The sequence below is a fragment of the Melanostigma gelatinosum genome (genome assembly GCF_949748355.1).
Source record: "Melanostigma gelatinosum genome assembly, chromosome: 9".
NCBI classification, from domain to species: Eukaryota; Metazoa; Chordata; class Actinopteri; order Perciformes; family Zoarcidae; genus Melanostigma; species Melanostigma gelatinosum.
Genome location: NC_136642.1, coordinates 26,024,212 through 26,041,379, shown reverse-complemented (window position 1 = coordinate 26,041,379; position 17,168 = coordinate 26,024,212). Strand labels below are relative to the sequence as shown.

At 42.1% G+C, this 17,168-nt stretch overlaps 1 protein-coding gene across 2 annotated transcripts in view; it reads right to left on the bottom strand.

The window, feature by feature from the left end:
- cdk14 (cyclin dependent kinase 14) overlaps window positions 1–17,168 on the bottom strand; it is a 203,506-nt gene that overhangs the window by 38,667 nt on the left and 147,671 nt on the right. For both annotated transcript variants that reach the window (XM_079275678.1, XM_079275679.1), the window contains one exon: window positions 10,620–10,770. In XM_079275678.1, coding sequence (XP_079131804.1) covers window positions 10,655–10,770 — 116 coding nt within the window. In that variant the 3' untranslated portion in view covers window positions 10,620–10,654. The remainder of the gene's footprint in view (window positions 1–10,619; window positions 10,771–17,168) is intronic.

Here is a 17,168-nt window from a genome sequence, read left to right as displayed (position 1 = left end):
TGCTTTTAATCGCAAGACTGGCAAAGTGGAACTCATTAGCATGCTTTATTTGACACTAATTCACTCATCGGAGACGAGGAGCTCCAGATCTGCCGCTGTAGAGGAGCTGTTGGCTGCACCACATAAGAAGGAACCGGTTGATCTTTTCCTTTTTGGAGGAGCAAAAAAGGGAAGGAGGTACGTGTGCAATGCTCATTAGGGAGAGCCATATGGTGGAGGCAAGAGGAGGAGATGGGGAAGGAAAACACTGGGAGATGGAGGGGAGAGAAATCGGTGCGGCACTTGGTCTGCATCGCTGGGACACATCCTCCAATGTTGAGATTTGTTTACAGCTATTTAGACGCATCCACCCAAACTGCTGTTATATTGTTTCTCCTCTTCTATCAGAAGACCGTGTGCTTTTTTCATTCTAACAAAGAGTGGAGGAGCTGAGAGAACAATACACCGGCAGAAACATACAGAAATATATCAATAATCCTCCAAATATTACCATGACAAACTTGTGGAAGGGGAAGGATGGAGTGCTGGGAGAAATATTGTGACGAGAGGGGAGCTTATGATAATGGAAGTCGGATCTCCTCCTACGTGTCGGCCTGATGGCATCTGCTGCCTCCACTGATCAACAAATTATACATGAAATCAATTCCTGCACCTCCTGGAGGACTCCTCCCTCCATCCTCCTCCTCCACCTCGTCCGTCCCTTACCTCTCCTCTCTCCTCTCTCCTCCTTTTGCTCTGTCTACTTTCTGCTTTGTCTTCATTCCTCCTCCTTTGTCCAGCTTCTTCCCCCCACTTCACCTCCTCCCCTCCTGGCTTTGTCCTCTCATCATCTCCTCTCTTTTCCTCTCACCCTCGCACTTGACAACAAGTAGGAGAAGTTTGTAAGTGTGTACCCAGAGGGAGTCGACCACAACCCTTCTCCGTCCTCCTCCTATACCTTCCCATCACTCCCTCTTTTCTCCTCCCTGTCTTCTTCTTTCTGTCCCGCCTAACCTTGCCTCTGTTCTGACCGTCTGAGAGAGCACGCTTCATCACATCCAATCACCCACCTGTCAATCATCCACCGCACAGAGAGAGGGAGGAGAGGGGAGCAATACTTTCTGTGTTGGTAAAATGTTAGCACTACTACACATGGCAATGCTATCACTTTTATATAACATTCCTATTTACAATTAACACTTGAAACGATGACGGCACTCGCAGATGACAAACTAATACAAAATGTAAATCACACTTTATTGTTTCATCTTTACCTCTTTGCTTAAGATTTCATTCCACTTATTTGTAATTTACAAACTGTTTCTGATTGGATTTGGTTACACTCAAACAAATTGCTCCCAAATGTAAACCTTGTACTGGACTGTAAAAAAAGCTAAAAAGATATTAAACATGCAGAAAACATTTTAAATAATCTAAGCTTGATTGTGGCAAAAATCATAATCATCTTGGATTACTTCTGTCATGTATTGACTTTGGAAACATCACGCATTTTGCATTTTTCCTTTTGTACATTTTGAAGTTAAATGCATCAATCTGGAGTAATTGTTGAGGAAAATGAAGTGTCTAAATTTATGAAGAACTTTGTGCTCGAGTGAACAATTTAATCATAAACACACTGGTCAAAAATATATGATTTCTAAGCCGACCTATAGCGAGCCGCGGTGCACGAGAACAACGTGCATCGAGGGCCAGGAAGCGCGTCCCACGAGGGGATGCTCCCACACTGAGCGGGGACAAACCGCCGTAAAGGAAAGGGGTGCGCAGGATATAGAACACAAGACAAAAAAAAGAGCAGAATTGCGAAACAGAATGCAACACAACGATGGTTTCAGTTAGTCTGACACACTACATTGTTACACTGGCTCACAGTATTGGACCTGGATGTGATTGGTAGAATTGTGCAGTAACAGCATAATTCCTAAAGACACTCCACCTGACATTCAGTGCAGTCAACTGAACTTAAAGACAAACTTGAATGTGATTCAAATTAGTTTTTTAATAAACCATACATCAGCAAATATAACATCCTGCTAATGACTGTGGGAGTGTAGCTTGTGTTGGCAAATCACAGAGAGACTGCATGATGATTTCGGAGAGGAGTGAAGAGAGAATGACGGAGTATTCATTTTGATCTCAATGCCATGAGAAGTTAATGTTAAAAGATGCACATGCAACATGAATATTTCTTCATGTAGAAACATTGTGTGACAGGTAAGCTGAAGCTCCTGCTCTGTGCACGTATGTTTAATGAGAGCCCGCGGTGCAAACGTCGGTGTCCGTATAAGCAGGATGTAGAAAAATGTAGGAAAGGCACTGCATACAAATTGTGTAGAGCTGCAGTTCAATGTCAAGTGCCTCCACAATGCTTCTCCGGGAGGATGAGAAATGAAAGCCCACATTACTGGTGGGCAGTCGATCTGTAAAGTTATAAGAGGTAGTGGGAGAGTGAAAGCGGCTGACTTGACTGAAGGCTCTCCATTCCTCAAGGCTATGCCTGCGGTTATCCTCCCCCCACCCCTCCGGCTCACAGCAGGGATATACTTTAAATCACTTTGTCCTCTACCGAGAAAAACTTTCTGACAGGTCGTTCTGTGGACCGCACAAAATCTATTTCTTCCCACTATAGAGCCAGAAATATTCTTCTCTGTCCCGTTGACTTTGTACGTTTTGGACACCGATGGCTTCAAGTAGAAAGACGCCAGGGTAGAAACACACCAGGGCACAAAGAGAAATACCTGCACAGCTATGACGATTCCCTGCATTTTATCCCTCAAAATTGTAGCATGGTCACTAGGATGATACCTCAGGCAACTGTGTGTGTGTGTGTGTGTTTATATAAATAGCTGGCACCTCTACATTCCGGACACTACTGTCAAGCTTTGCCTGCAGCCGTTATCTTCAAAGTGACACAGTGATGCTCGAGGGCCGGAGTGTCCCGTCGCCGACCTGTGAAGGCTGACTGCACAGAGAGTCTGCTGCTTTGTGTGAAGTCCGGCTACAAGACCAGCACAAGCACAGACAGCAGCACTCAACCACATATCAGCTGTCAGGATAACAAAAGAAAAACATTTGAAATCGGAAAAAATACGAGATGTTGGTTTTTGTTCATGAGGTTAAAACGTACCACGATGCATCAACAGTCTGACAGTCACCAGGAGAACAACAGCATCGGCCGTGTCTTCCAACACTTCAAAGCAACCATTTTCCTGACAACGCCCTCTTGTGGTGCTGCAGATGATGACTGCTGTTTCTTGACAAACTAAAAGTATAATCCCACAAACACAAAAACCCTGGAGACCCAACTCGACTCGTTACATACCGATGCTTGTCCAGGACTGTTGGCGTCACAGGGCAGCACGTCAAACCATGACGCTCCACGATGGTGGCAATAATCGCATGGTTAACATTGTGGATTCAATTTCTTAGGTTTAGGCAACAACACCACTCACAAAACCAAAAGTCACCGTAGAGCACAACGTCATGGTACGGCTCCATCTCACTTTTGGCAGTAACTGTTCTTGTTTTTTTTCTGCTTTTCTGCTGTAGACAGCACCCCCTCAATGTAGGTGGGATTCTTAGCTGATCGTCAAAGTGACGCCACGTGAAATTTCCGTGACATAATCACAGTGTGGCAACCGGCAACCAAATAGAGGAAGACCACGGTGTGGTTTGGCAGGGTAAACATCTGGGTTGAACTGAGATTGCTATTGATGTTAGCTTGGCTATATCAAAATGACAGGTTTATACATGATGTCCCATGCAGCGCGAGTGATGATTCTCTCTGACCAATCACAACCCAGTATTGGCTCAGCTCGCTTGCTTGAGGGGATACCGAAAAAATCACAAGGTACCACCCTGCCCGGCAACTGGATAAGCAAGTATACGAAATTGAGAAACGAGCTCTTTTTAATACTGTCCATCGGTTAAACATTTGTAAAACCCATTCAGACGTAAATGGTGACCAATAGCATCGATTTATGAAAAACAGGTGATGAAATATGGAGTTACAAGGTTTCCACAGCGATTATAGATGAGTATAGATGTGTAACAATGCTTCAATCCGCTGAAGATTTTCTTTCAAAACACAACCGACTAAATTCCTCTTTGGATCGAGGCACTGAGCTGTTGATTTTGCCTCTTTCATGTTGCTTTTTTGCTCCCTGATTGAATCAATGTTTTATGCTTTGTTATGTATTCCGACTGTGAGCGCACTGCGGCCGATTCTTCACAGCCTGGAGTGTCAGTGAAGTGTGTTGAAGCTCAGAGACAGGGCAGCTGTCTCCCACTTGTTGTTAGGACTCTGAGCTGAACTGTGTGGTCACTGAGTGGATTGATGGGGGGGGGGGGGGGTGTTGCCTACCCTCGGCACCGAGTTGCATCAGCTAATCTTTTGAATAATGCAGAATCATGAATAAACATGGATCAATGCAGTGCAATACTGTAAAGGAGACCTGCCTTTACCCCCCCCCCCCTTACCACCCCTGCCTCCATTTTTTTCAGTCCACTCCCTCTGTCTCTTTTCTCAACACAAAAAGTCTCTTTTTCCTCCTTTTCCCTCCCTGCCAAAATCAAACGCTCCCACTACGCCCCCCCTCCTCTGTCACTCTCTCCCCGCCCTTTTCTTTTCCTCTCTGGCCACAGCAGTGACAGACATTGTCGTGCCGTAGTGTTGCTGTGTCTCTGTGCGGACGAGTCAGGCCCGGCCTTCACTCTCGGCTCAATGGCTGCCTGGGTTTCCTCAAAGGCAGTCGCAGCACAAAGCCTGCCCACTGGGAATAGACCCACAAAAGAGAAAAGGGGGCTGCTCGCCTCCTTTGCTCTGCTCCATCTGAAGCGGCCTGCCTCCACCACCTCCTATAAATAATACAACGCTGCCTGAACAAAAAGAAACCCTGCCCTGCTCCCGCAAGCCCCTGCTTCCATCTCTCCTTTATTCCCTCCCTCCCATACCCTTCCCCCTGTTCCCCTTCTCCTCACCCCTCTCACCTCTGATTTTAAATCCATCCAGTCAAATGTTACAATAAATAATGTACATGTCTCTGTGATCAATGTGCTTAGCTTATCTTATGGAGCAGTTTTAAAGAGTAAGGTTTGAGTGAAGATGCTTGTGTTTGGGAAGTTTTGAGGATACAACTGGATAAATGAGAGTAAACTACACAAGTTGAGAGGTGAGTTTGAAAATAAATGTTTTGATAGTTTTGCTGTTGTTATAAGCAGCCTCCATTTACTTCAATTCATTAAGACTACTGTGCATTTTTTTGGTTTCTTTTCCAAAAGGATTCAAGGTGACACAAGGCGAGTAATTCATTTACAAACAATCAGTTGTGGTTTTCCTTTAACCAAGTGTTTTCAGTTGCAACAAGTCCTGCCCTTTGGGAGGCAGTTTTAACAAACAGCATTTCAGAAAGCCAAGAGGAACTTTTCCAACTGTTAACAGTGTAGCTGTCAGGATCCAGGATCCCTGTCTGACCCGGTGTGTGTTTCCCCTGATCTCCTCTCATGTGTCCTGTCATTCCCCTGTTTGTTATTGTGTGCCATGTGCTCTGTGTTGTCCTCTGCCTCCAGACACCTCCCATGGCCACACCCTTGATTGTGCACAGCTGAGGACACTCCAGCCGATCACCTCCTGCAGCCTGACACACCAGACTCAGGGCCCACTAATGAGTCTCCTGTCACTACATAAGCTCTGGCCCTGCAGTCTGGGGTTGTCAGGTCGTACCGTCTTTCACCCGCTTCAACCCCGTGGCATCCTCTGCCCTCCTTGTGTTTGTGGATTACACTCCGCCGCTCTGCCCTCCTTTGTGTTAAACGGACTACACATGCCATCAAGCTGCCAGCCCTCCGGTGTCGAGCCACGGGACTCACACCGGCGATCTGCCTACTCTCTGGTGTCGGACCACGGGCTCCACACACATTCAAAATAAAACCTGTTTATATTTAACTTCTGTCTCCTGTGGTCTTGCGTTTGGGTCCTACCTGTGAACTCCCGTGACAGTAATATTGTACATCAGGGTTTGCTAAGCTCTTATCACTGATACATACACTCAAAAACCAAACAGAGGAAAAGAAAGAAGAAACCTCTAGAAGAGCAACAGAGGAGGGATCCCTCTTCAAGGATGGACAGAAGTGAAAAATAGAAGGCATGTGTCCCAAATAAAAATCCACATGGCAGAAATGACACATACAATGAGAGCAGTGATGGCAGTAGTAGCAGTCATAGATGGTAATAAAAGCAGTTCTTAAAATAGAAATATGACAAATAATAATTCGAATATCAACTAGCAAGTAATCCCATAGTGTTAGCACTTCATGTTAGCCAGCGCACTGCTGTCATATCACTAATATTAGCTGGTGATGTCTCCTATGACTGGAGTTGAAATAGTTGATCGAAACATCGACACTGCAAGCCAATACATTGATTCCTCGTGAAAGTTCTAGCTGGTTGGCAACTGAACTCAGCTAATGTCAAAGAGCAACATACCAAATGGTGAATAGTGCATGTTCTGTACTGTTTAGGTTCTCTAAGTCATTGCAACTATAAACAATTGGTAGGAAATCCAGTTCAAACATGTGCACGAGTGATGTTTGTGGGAACGCGTGAATGCGTGTGTGTGTGTGTGTGTGCATGTGTCAATGTGTTAATGTGAATGTGTGCACAGGGATTAGGCCGCTATCAGGGAAGCTCTCCCAGCCTGTCAGGCTTTAGAACGGCCCGGACAAAGAGACTGATTTCAATGTAAATGCAGCAGCTGAGAGGACGCAGCTCTCTCAGTGGGGTGACTTCCACCCTCCACACACACTCTCACACACTCTCACTCACACACACACACACTCTCTCTCTCTCTCTCTCTCTCACTCACTCACTCACTCACTCACTCACGCACGGAGATTTGGTAGAGGGACCATTAAGAGATATAATGTCGAATATAATGTCGAAGAGTGTCGCACAAAGTTGGAGATTGCTAGTAGCGGAGTTGATTTTGCACCTGTCAGTAATTACAGATGTACTGTGCTCCACAGCGCTGTGCTGCGGGCCCTGTGTTGGCCCTCACTATCCAGTCTATCATTAGGACAGCCATTATCCCCGTGGCTGGCCTCTGCACCTCTTATTACATGCAAATAGTGCAGCTTTATCCGAGTGGTGAATGAGACCCCGGCCTCTAAAGAATGGGACACCCTCCTTGCCCACTCAAAGCCATTCCTCCATCTATTACTGCATTCTCTGCTTCAGTGCACACGGCACAGATCTCATGGCGTCATCAGTGTTAGAAAAGTCGGGGCGGCTGTCAATGAGACTACTTGATGAACTGAACAGCTAATGATCAAATATGCACAATCGAAGCCCAAGGTGCATTATAACATTGTTGCTACATCACTATTGCATCGTATTTCCACTTTTCAAAGCTAATTTGACTTTTAAGATGTTTTAGTGGCACGTTTTGATACATATTTATTTATTGCTAAGATTGAATCATTTTTTTCCTTTTCCTGACAGAAACTGGCTCCCATTTTACACTCTATTGTCTCAATCAAAAATATTTTGCAACATATTTGCTTTTAAATGGGGTTGCTATGTCGGAAATAAGGAAAATGAATTAAAATGGAAACTCCAGGGAATCAACTTGTTTTCTGCTCTTTTCTTTACAGTGTTAAAAAGTAGAACTTGACCTTCTTCATGAACAATCTTTCAACTATTTTCAATTTAGGAGTTAAATTTAGTCCTTGACAATATCTAAAAGTAGTTCCTAGAATCACTTGGACAAGATACTATTGTAAGCTTTACGGAAGAAATATCTAAGTTATATTTATGGAGAAATGTTTGTCAACATCCCTACTGTCAATAATAAAAATCTTTTTGGGTTTTGGGTTCCATCTTCATGATGACATGGCAAAACATTTTATTGAATACAAAGAAAATTACACTAACAAATCCTATAAGATCTAATACAAGATCATTCAATGACGACATGTTACCCCAGCTGTTCAATATAATGTGGTACAGCTGTGGTACCTACAGTCAGTTTATCTAAATTGAGATGAAGAGAGTATTCAGGATAGACCTCCAAACCCACCTTTTTACTGGGATTAGACTCCAATTATGGACGTAGGTGCAGGTTTTGTTTGCTGCATGCTTCACAATATTACATTAATCGTTAAAACATTGATATTTTAGCATGGCATTAAACACTTAAGTGCATTTTGCCATTTGAGAGACATGTGTTTAGAGGTACTCAACTGATGTGGCTGTAAAGGACCGGTTACCCAATAGCAATAGAATAACTAGAAAATGCATTTCCTGCTGAAAATGCGTTGGAATGCTGAAAGCTGAAATTAATTGTGAAAAAATTGCTGAAAATTAAGAAATGGGAGACTATCTGTTTGAAAAATGTTGAAGCTCGAAAGCATTTAAACTGCACTGCTGAAAAACCTTCTAGTTGAAATGTCTAACTATGGTGTCTGTAGCTGAAAGTATGAGGAAGAAGAAGGCTTTGAAAGTTGAAGAAGTATAACAGGATTTGGAGATTTTCTCCATAGAGATCCCATTCAAAAGAAAATTGCAAAACGCTAAATTCAAAAAGTTTAAAGATTACAAATATGAAAAGTCAAAGCACCCCTCTCCTGAAAGAGCTGAACATTTTGATATTTGAACAATATCTGTAGCTTAAACAAATTTCAGAAGTAGTGATATTTGTAGTAATAGTAGTAGAAGTTGTATTTGAAGTAGAAGTATTATTAGTAGTCGAAGTATTAGTAGCATTAGAATAAGTAGTAGTCGTAGCAGTAGTGATATTTTTAATAGTAGTAGTATAAGTCGTAGTTGTAGTAGAAGTATCATTAGTAGTGGAAGTATTAGTATTAAGAAGAATTATTAGTATTTAGAAGAAGTAGTAGTATTTAGAAGAAGAAGTAGCCTAGTATCAGTAGTAGTAGTAGTAATAGCTGTAGTAGTGGTCGTAGTATTTAATATAACAGTAATAGTAGTAAAAGTAATGGCAGTATTTGAAGTAGCAGTAGTAGTAGTACTAGTAGCAGTCGTACTAATAGCTGTCGTAGTATTAGTACTGGTAGTAGCATGAATAGCAGTAGTAGAAGTTGTAGTATAAGTAATAGTCATAGTGGTAGTAATAGCAGTAGTGGTAGTGATAATATTGATGGTAGCAGTAATAGCACTAGTAATAGTAGCAACAGCAAAAGTTGTAGTAGAAGTAGTAGCAGCAGTAGTCATAGTAATACTAGAAATATTAGCAGCAGTAGTAGTTGTCGCAGTATTAGTAAGAGCATTCATTATTTCAACAAAAAAGCCGAATTTTGAGCTTAATGTTTACATACAGTTAATCCATGGGGCTTTTATTTTGAAAGGGTGGGGCTGGGTGGGGGAGGGAGGGGGAGAGGAGACATAATCATAATGTTTGACACATAAACAGAGGTTATTAAATGACAGGCTTCATCACAAGCAGTTCAGTTAGAATTCACTCTCTGGGGCTTTTATTTTGAAATGGGGTGTGGGGTGTGGGGGAGAGGAGACAGAATCATGTTAGATAAACACAAACCGGTTATTAAATGACAGGCTCATCACAAGCATTTCAGTTAGGATTCATTCTGTGGGGCTTTTATTTTAAAATGGCGTGTGTGTGTGTGTGTGTGGGGGGGGGGGGTGGAGGAGGGGGGAAAGACCTCTACAGAGCCCTAAGACCTGAATGACTGACTGAGAGAGACACAGAGAGAGAGAGAGAGGGAGAGGAGTGTATGTGCACGTGTGTCTGTGAGTCTGTGTGTTTATCAACATCACTAATTGGCTCAATCGCAAACACCTGTGTGCCTGAAGCCATTTGAAAATATTCTCCATAGAGATCCTATTGAAAAAATAAAAAGCTTAATAATTCAAAAAGTTTAAAGGTTAGAAATACAAAAAGTCAGAGCACACCTCTGGTGAAAGAGCTGAACATTTTAATAGTTGAACGGTTTCTGTAGCTTAAAAAATGAAGGAGGAGAAGCGGTGCGACGGAAGAAATAGAAGAAGTTGAATAAATATTCGAAGAACAATAGTTGGAATGCTTAACAGCATTCCAACAATGACATACGAACCACATTTAGTCAATTTACTGGGTCGGGACTGCTGCTGTTCTTTTTTTTTTTTGTAAGGCTGTTTGTTCTTTTTTTGTCATTGTCAGTATGTCTTGTTTGTTGAATGTATGCATTTCCATTCTATTATACAATAATGATCTTGAGAAAATAGTAGAAAAAACGTTCCATTTTTGACGAAATTGATTGACGAGGACACTTTAAAATAACATTTTTGTTCTGTTTGAGCATCATAAGCACATTTTCACCCCATTTTGTTTAAGAATCTCTGAATGGTTAAAGCACCCAAATGCAGGCTAATCCACACAACCCCGAATATTGTCAGCATGCTCTCAGCCCTGAGAATTAAAAACAGAAACAAATTCTTCTTCTTTTTCAAGGTCAGAATGTGGGTAACTATGATGCAAGGCGCTGTTAGCCTACACTCTACTTTGCAAAGGGGATGCTATTTCATGTGAACATGAATGTAAAACTAAAATGTAGATTTAGCTACACCACACTTCATGTCTCCTTCTTGCATGGTAATCAGCACGTACCTGTCAGGCAATCGTGTGCAGGATGCTGCCTCAGGTCAGTGTTTGCTCCCAGAGGATGCCTTGCCATGGCTGTTCCTTCGTGCACACACCTGTATGCTGTCCCCGCTCTCTATGTGCAGCTTGACATTTGGTACGGTGAAGATAGAAGACACTGCGGGGGGAGAAGACGCAGGCAGATTAGAAGTGCGCAGGCTGACAGGAAAACGAACATTTCAGTTGTTCAAGACAGAAATGGTTATTAAGAAGTGAATACATGAATATTTATTTTGCAGCAGGAGTCTCTTTAAATGTTGTCATAGAAAGAAGTATTTTTGAAGGTATTTTAAGTTACATTTTAACATTTGATTTTCTTAAATTGGAATATGTTTGGAACATTGATCTGAACTGAGACATATTCAGGCTCTCACCGGCAACATAACCGCTAAACATAGTTGCACAGGACGTTGCATGGAAAATACTATAAGCGATGTGACCCTTGCATGTGAATTGTTTTAAAGAGAGAAGGTCATTTCTCTCATCGGTTCCTGTTATGTCATATATTAGCCCCTTTCCACTGCAGGAAGCAAAACTAAAACCTGGGGCTTCCCATGACCTGACTAACCCATAATCCTTTCAGGCTTTGGTAAAAGACTATTTCTTGCCTATCTATCATATACACTCGAATAGCCTTGGAGTTTAGTCAGTGGTGGGCCATCAGGGCCAGCAAGGCCTTCTCTGCTGACCTAGACAGAATCACAAAGTTATAGCTATTTTATAAATTTCTTTTTTTCCCCCATTATCTTATTTTCTCATTGCACAGCTACTGTCTTCCTCAGTTGCTCTGCTTCCAGTGCAGCTTGTTTTAAGTAGAGCTTTTATCCAATCAGATCTCACCTCTGTGTCTCTAGGTAAGAACAGAGGCAGAGGCCTGCAGACTCACAAGTGCATCCATGTGCACTTTAAGTGAATGGGGACGATATTGTTGATTGTCATAGTCTTCACCCAATCAGATCTTTAGTTTGACATGTTGGGCGTATTCTTTGACGTGTCAGCGCTGCTAGCTGGCCTACAAGTACGTGATTGGTCAGTGGGCTAGCGTGACATGTTGGGCGGTGACAATCCCAAAATCTGCTGCCTCTGTGGAGCGGACATTTTCAGCCTCAAACACATTTAAATGTATTCAAGAAATACAACTGGGGAGGCTCGACTGTCTTCACTGGCGTCCATGAATGGAGAAGGACTTCTTACTGGAACTAAAACACACGGATGTACTGAACAACCGTGAGATTAAACTCTTTGTTAACAAAGAAAGGAGGATGGACTTTGTCTTTAAATAGTGAACAGCAGCTCTGGTAAGTTAAATGCTTTTGTTTTTACATCTGCAGTAGCTTTAATATGCTTGTTTATATATTATTATTTGTACAACTTGTTTTTATGAAGATGGATTTTTGTTTGGTTTAATATGTGATAGGAACTATTGTTACGTCCAATGTTGCATTGGGGACATATTTTGTCAGTGCCAGTGTTGCCAAATTGGCGACTTTCCAAACCCTCATGGCAACTTTTTTTGTCAAAAGCTACTTGCGACAAATCTAGCGACTTGTTCTGGTGTTTTGACTCTGACGTGAAAGCACGTACCGCTCTGCACTGTGGTGAACGAGCACTCACAGGCGGTTACTCTCACAGCAGCCTCGCGCAGCAGTCAGGGAAGAGAGGAGACGCACTCTCTGCGTATTCATGGATCTGCACTCTGCAGTTAGTGTATTTGTAGGTGTTGAGCTTCATTTTTACACAAAACAAATAATAACCGTAGCTGTGGCGTCATAATCAGAATCCAAATCAGAATCAGAACCTTTTATTGCCAAGGAAGTTTGCACCTACAAGGAATTTGTCGTGGCGGGAGGTGCGTAACATTTAACAATAAACAATAACATTAAACTATCAACAATCAACACAGTGATGAGGACAGCAGTGAAGGCCCAGGTATAAAATGCACGGCCCTGACGATAGTCCAAGTTATTTTGTTCAGGCTGGTCTCATCCAACATTCGGAGCAAAAGCTAGAGTCGTAGATATCCCATGAAATAATTTCCTTTAGTATCCACGTAATCGTGAAGGAGGAAGTGTAGAGCTGAATCACACTCAGAGAGGGCGTGAGAGGGGGTGGATGGGTCCAACAAACTACGATCTTTCAGTCAGGGGACACAGCTGTTCGTGGTGAAATGAGAAGTCAACGTTGACGTTTTTGTCACGTATGTTTCACAATTAGTTATGCCATTTCGTGACTATTTTAACCCAAACAGCGATCTTTTACGAAACCTTACTAGGTAGTTTTGTTGACTGAACCTAACTGAGTTTCCTGCGAAGAAGGAAGTTTATTTTGAAATGACCGTATTCATGTAAACGCACGAAACATGAGGAGTAACTTTTCGTAGGAACCGCTGGATGAGGATACGTTGTTGTGTGTGTTACCTAATGTAGAAGTTCGATCAACACACTCAAACATTTATATTGTTACATTATATCTCAAGGAGGAGTGATGAACACATGATTTTCAACCATAACAGACGTGATCACACGTGTGTTGTTCCACCATTGGTCCTCGTGATGGTGGTGACCGAGCCTGGAGCTCTGCAGCGGGACGGGGCAGTTGCCTTGGGGAGGCGTGCCTCACAGATTGAAAACCCATCTGGCAAAGGCTCATCGGTATCGTAGTATCTGAAGTTATCCAGCTAGTCCAAACTGACGGTGTCTCTAAGTTGCCAACGAAGTTGGCATCTTTAAAAATGTTGGCCATAACATTGTGATATTATCCTGAGTTTTCAAGTTGATGAACACTGAGGATACAATTAAAGAAAGATATGAAATAGTAATTCAGGGTGAGGAAAATACCCACTACTCTATTCCATTGGCTCATTGTTCTGATTATATTCTGGGCAACAATAGTGATACAAAGTTGTTTATTCAGCACTAATTCCTATTGGAGGCAAATGGATTGAAATACTTGTTCCTCCTAAGTAGGCAGCAGGGGAAACGGACTGCTCTGTCTGGGCACTTTATTTCCTTTCACTTACAGATCTACAGTATATAGGTCCAGAGAGACTTATTATAGAGGCCCCGAAGGCCTTTGCTCTCACTTCTTGTACTGCCAGACACCCACACACTCTCAGTGAAATCTAAATTAAAAATGTCACAATCCAATCCACACAGTAACAGCAACCTCAGGAGCTCTTATTGTCTCAATAATTCTGCCATTGTCCATGGTAATCTGTCTGGGTATTGTCTGGATAAACCCATAATACACATGACAATAGAGTGCACAGTTGGCCATAGAGAACATACGCTTCATCCCGCAGGGATAACATGGGACATTTACGTGAAAGGTTCATCAATTTCTCCACCATCTCTGAGATGTTTTTTCCTTGGCCATACATCCTCCGTGGTTACTGGCAGTGCTGGGTGTTATGAGCGGTGCGGCATGCTTTCACTGGGCTGCTCACAGTGGCTCCAGTCTCCCCTGGCAGAGGAACATGATTACCATGCTGTGGTTGTAGTCAAACACTCACAGCTGGAGTAATTAGCCAGTTCTTTATCTTCATTCATTTCTCATTTGCATAATTTTGACACATCCTTCCCCCACAAAACTGCAAGTGGAAAATCCAAACACGCGCACGCACGCACGCACACACACACACACACACACACACACACACACACACACACACACACACACACACACACACACACACACACACACACACACAAGGAGGATACTTTGTGTTTAGCCACTCCTGTCCTCATTTTAGGAAACTGTTTTAAGTCACTTCCATTCTTCCCTCGGTGGCTCTACTGCTTTGCGTGTGTCACATGTGCAGAGATGAGAGAATCAGAGAGAGAGAGAGAGAGAGAGATAAAGCGACAATAGAGAGAGTGAGCGAGCATGACAAGAGTCTAAATGAGCCATCTCTCTTCTTTCCCTCTCTTAGTGACTGCCACTCTGTGATTCTTTTCAGACATGACAACCTGCTGGGGGCTGATAACAGGATTAATAATGCTGAAAAATCCTAATCGGTAGGAATTAAAAAAAATTGAACTCTCCATTAAAATTGCCACCATGTCAGAATAAGAGCTTATGGGATTGGTTATGTATGTAGCGTGTCATATAATATGGACATGTCATCTCTGACATATCTTCATTCAATAACCTAATTCTGTAGGATTAATTGAAATACAGCCTTACAGTGAAGCTTTGGCTGAAGCATAAAACACAAAAAACAATGAGACTGATCTCAAAATGAATAATTTCTGTCATATGCATTGAATGTGTTGTAACTCTGTTATGTTGTTCATTCTGTACACATGACATCTATCACACTTCTGTCCATCCTGATAGAGGATCCCTCCGCTGTTGCTCTCCTGAAGGTCTCTTCCTTTTCTTCTCTTAGAAATAGGCATTTTAAAGCCATTGATGCCGGTGTTTTATCTTTTATATATTTATTCAATGTCTTGTCTTCATGTTTTTATACATTTTTTACCTTGTTGCTGCCGAACTGACTGAGTCGCCATCTTAATTTCATTTAATCTTTTTACGATGACAATAAACATCCTTATCCTTATCCTTCTCCCCGTGAAAGGATTGGGGGAGTTTTTCCCGTTCTGATTTGAGGGTCCTGGGACAGAGGATGTCACATGTGTACAGATTGTGAAACTCTCTGAGGAAAATTTGTGATTTGTGGTATTGGGCGACACAACAAACATTGAATTGAATTGAACTTTATAGACGATGAACTGATGAACACTTTACAACAGCAAAAAAATATGCATACTCCAGGAACAAATCGAGTTGATTTTAACATATAAAGTTAGCTGTGACCTTTTTGAGAACAAACTAAAGTGAAGATGTATTGAAAGGTAAGATGTGTTTCTGAGGTTTACCTCAGTGAGCTCTAGACGATAGAACATCAAACTGAGCATGTTTCTGCGGTCAGCAGAGGTCCGGCCGGTCTTGCTGTCCCTACGGCATCCACATAATAACAGAGGCTTTCTCTGAGTGAACAAAAACAACCCGGGGTTGCTGCTCACCGCCTTCTTTACAAAGACAGAGAGAGTAGAGCAGAAGGATACTGTAGGAGACTAAACAGAGACGCAGTCAACGCCATAGAGAGACAGAGAGCTTTCTGACTGTCAAGGTAACTGTTATTTGAAGAAAGCAAACAAGATCTTCTGCACATTCATAGATATTGTTTGACTTTTACTGGATGTAATTAAATTGTATGACTAACAGTTTGCTATTTCTTTTAGCTTAGTCGCAATTTAAAGGACGTGAATAAATAAATCAACTACATTTATAGGACAACTAAATGCAAGCTTTGTGGACGATGAAAATCATCAAATTAAATCATGTTATTAACTCTTATTTACAATACTACACTATGCTGCAGTACTACTACAGTATTTCTCAATTGCTAAAACACTAAAACCCATTGGCTGAACAAAGTTCTCAGTTGCCTGAACTCATTTAGCTAATTGTGTAGTCTGTTGTCAATACCTTAAACTGTGTCACATGGTAAAACACAATTTGCAGATCTCACTTCGACTTTTCAGCAAAACTCTAAACACATTCTCAGTCTCAAAACACATTCTGCACTCTAATGCACATGTCATCCATACTGGTAAACACAAGTGGCAACAATCAAATAGAAATAGAGAACACATGTCATTGATGAAACACAATCACTCAAAATGGATTTCACTTGTATCAAATGATGTGACACAACCAATATAAGCCAGTTCAGAGAGCAAACAGGTGGTTGAAGGTGGGAAGTCTGAGAATGGATAGAAGAAACAATGTGAGAGGACAAGGACGAGGACAAGTGCGTATGTGAGATGGGCGTCGAGGAGGAAGAGGAGGAGGGCAAGAAAGAGGAAGAGGAGGACGAATAGGAAGAGGAAGACAAAGAGTGGAAATATCTGATGAAATTCGAGCAACAGTCATAGACCATGTTATAGTCCACGGACTGACAATGAGGGAAGCAGGACTTAGACTGCACCCCAATTTGAGCCGATTTTCTGTGTCCACCACAGTAAGGACATTCAGAGAAGAGAACAGGTACAGTATGCTACTGTATTTTTGTAATTGCAAATTGACTGTACTCCACTATATGCAGCTGTTTCAATAGACATTTGTAAAGTTCATCACTGTATGTATTGTACTGCATGAATATTTTTTGTAACTGTACATCTACTTTTTGTAGAACTGCAAGGCTGCCACATGCAGGTGGAAGGAGAGCTATATTCACTCAGGAGCAAGAGACCGTTAGAGTGGGCATGCTCCTTCAAGATCATTTAATACGACTCAGAGAAATCCAGGAACGAGTGATACAAGACAACACACACTTCCAGGGAATCGACAGTGTAAAATAAACACATTGTATGGCCTTGAACATGGTGCTTTCTATTTGTTACAGTAACAGTACTGACTGCTCAATAGATTTTGACTGGTTGCAGGTTCATATCAACAAAGAACAAGAATTACAGTATCACAGAGACAAAGGACACGTTTGTGAGATGC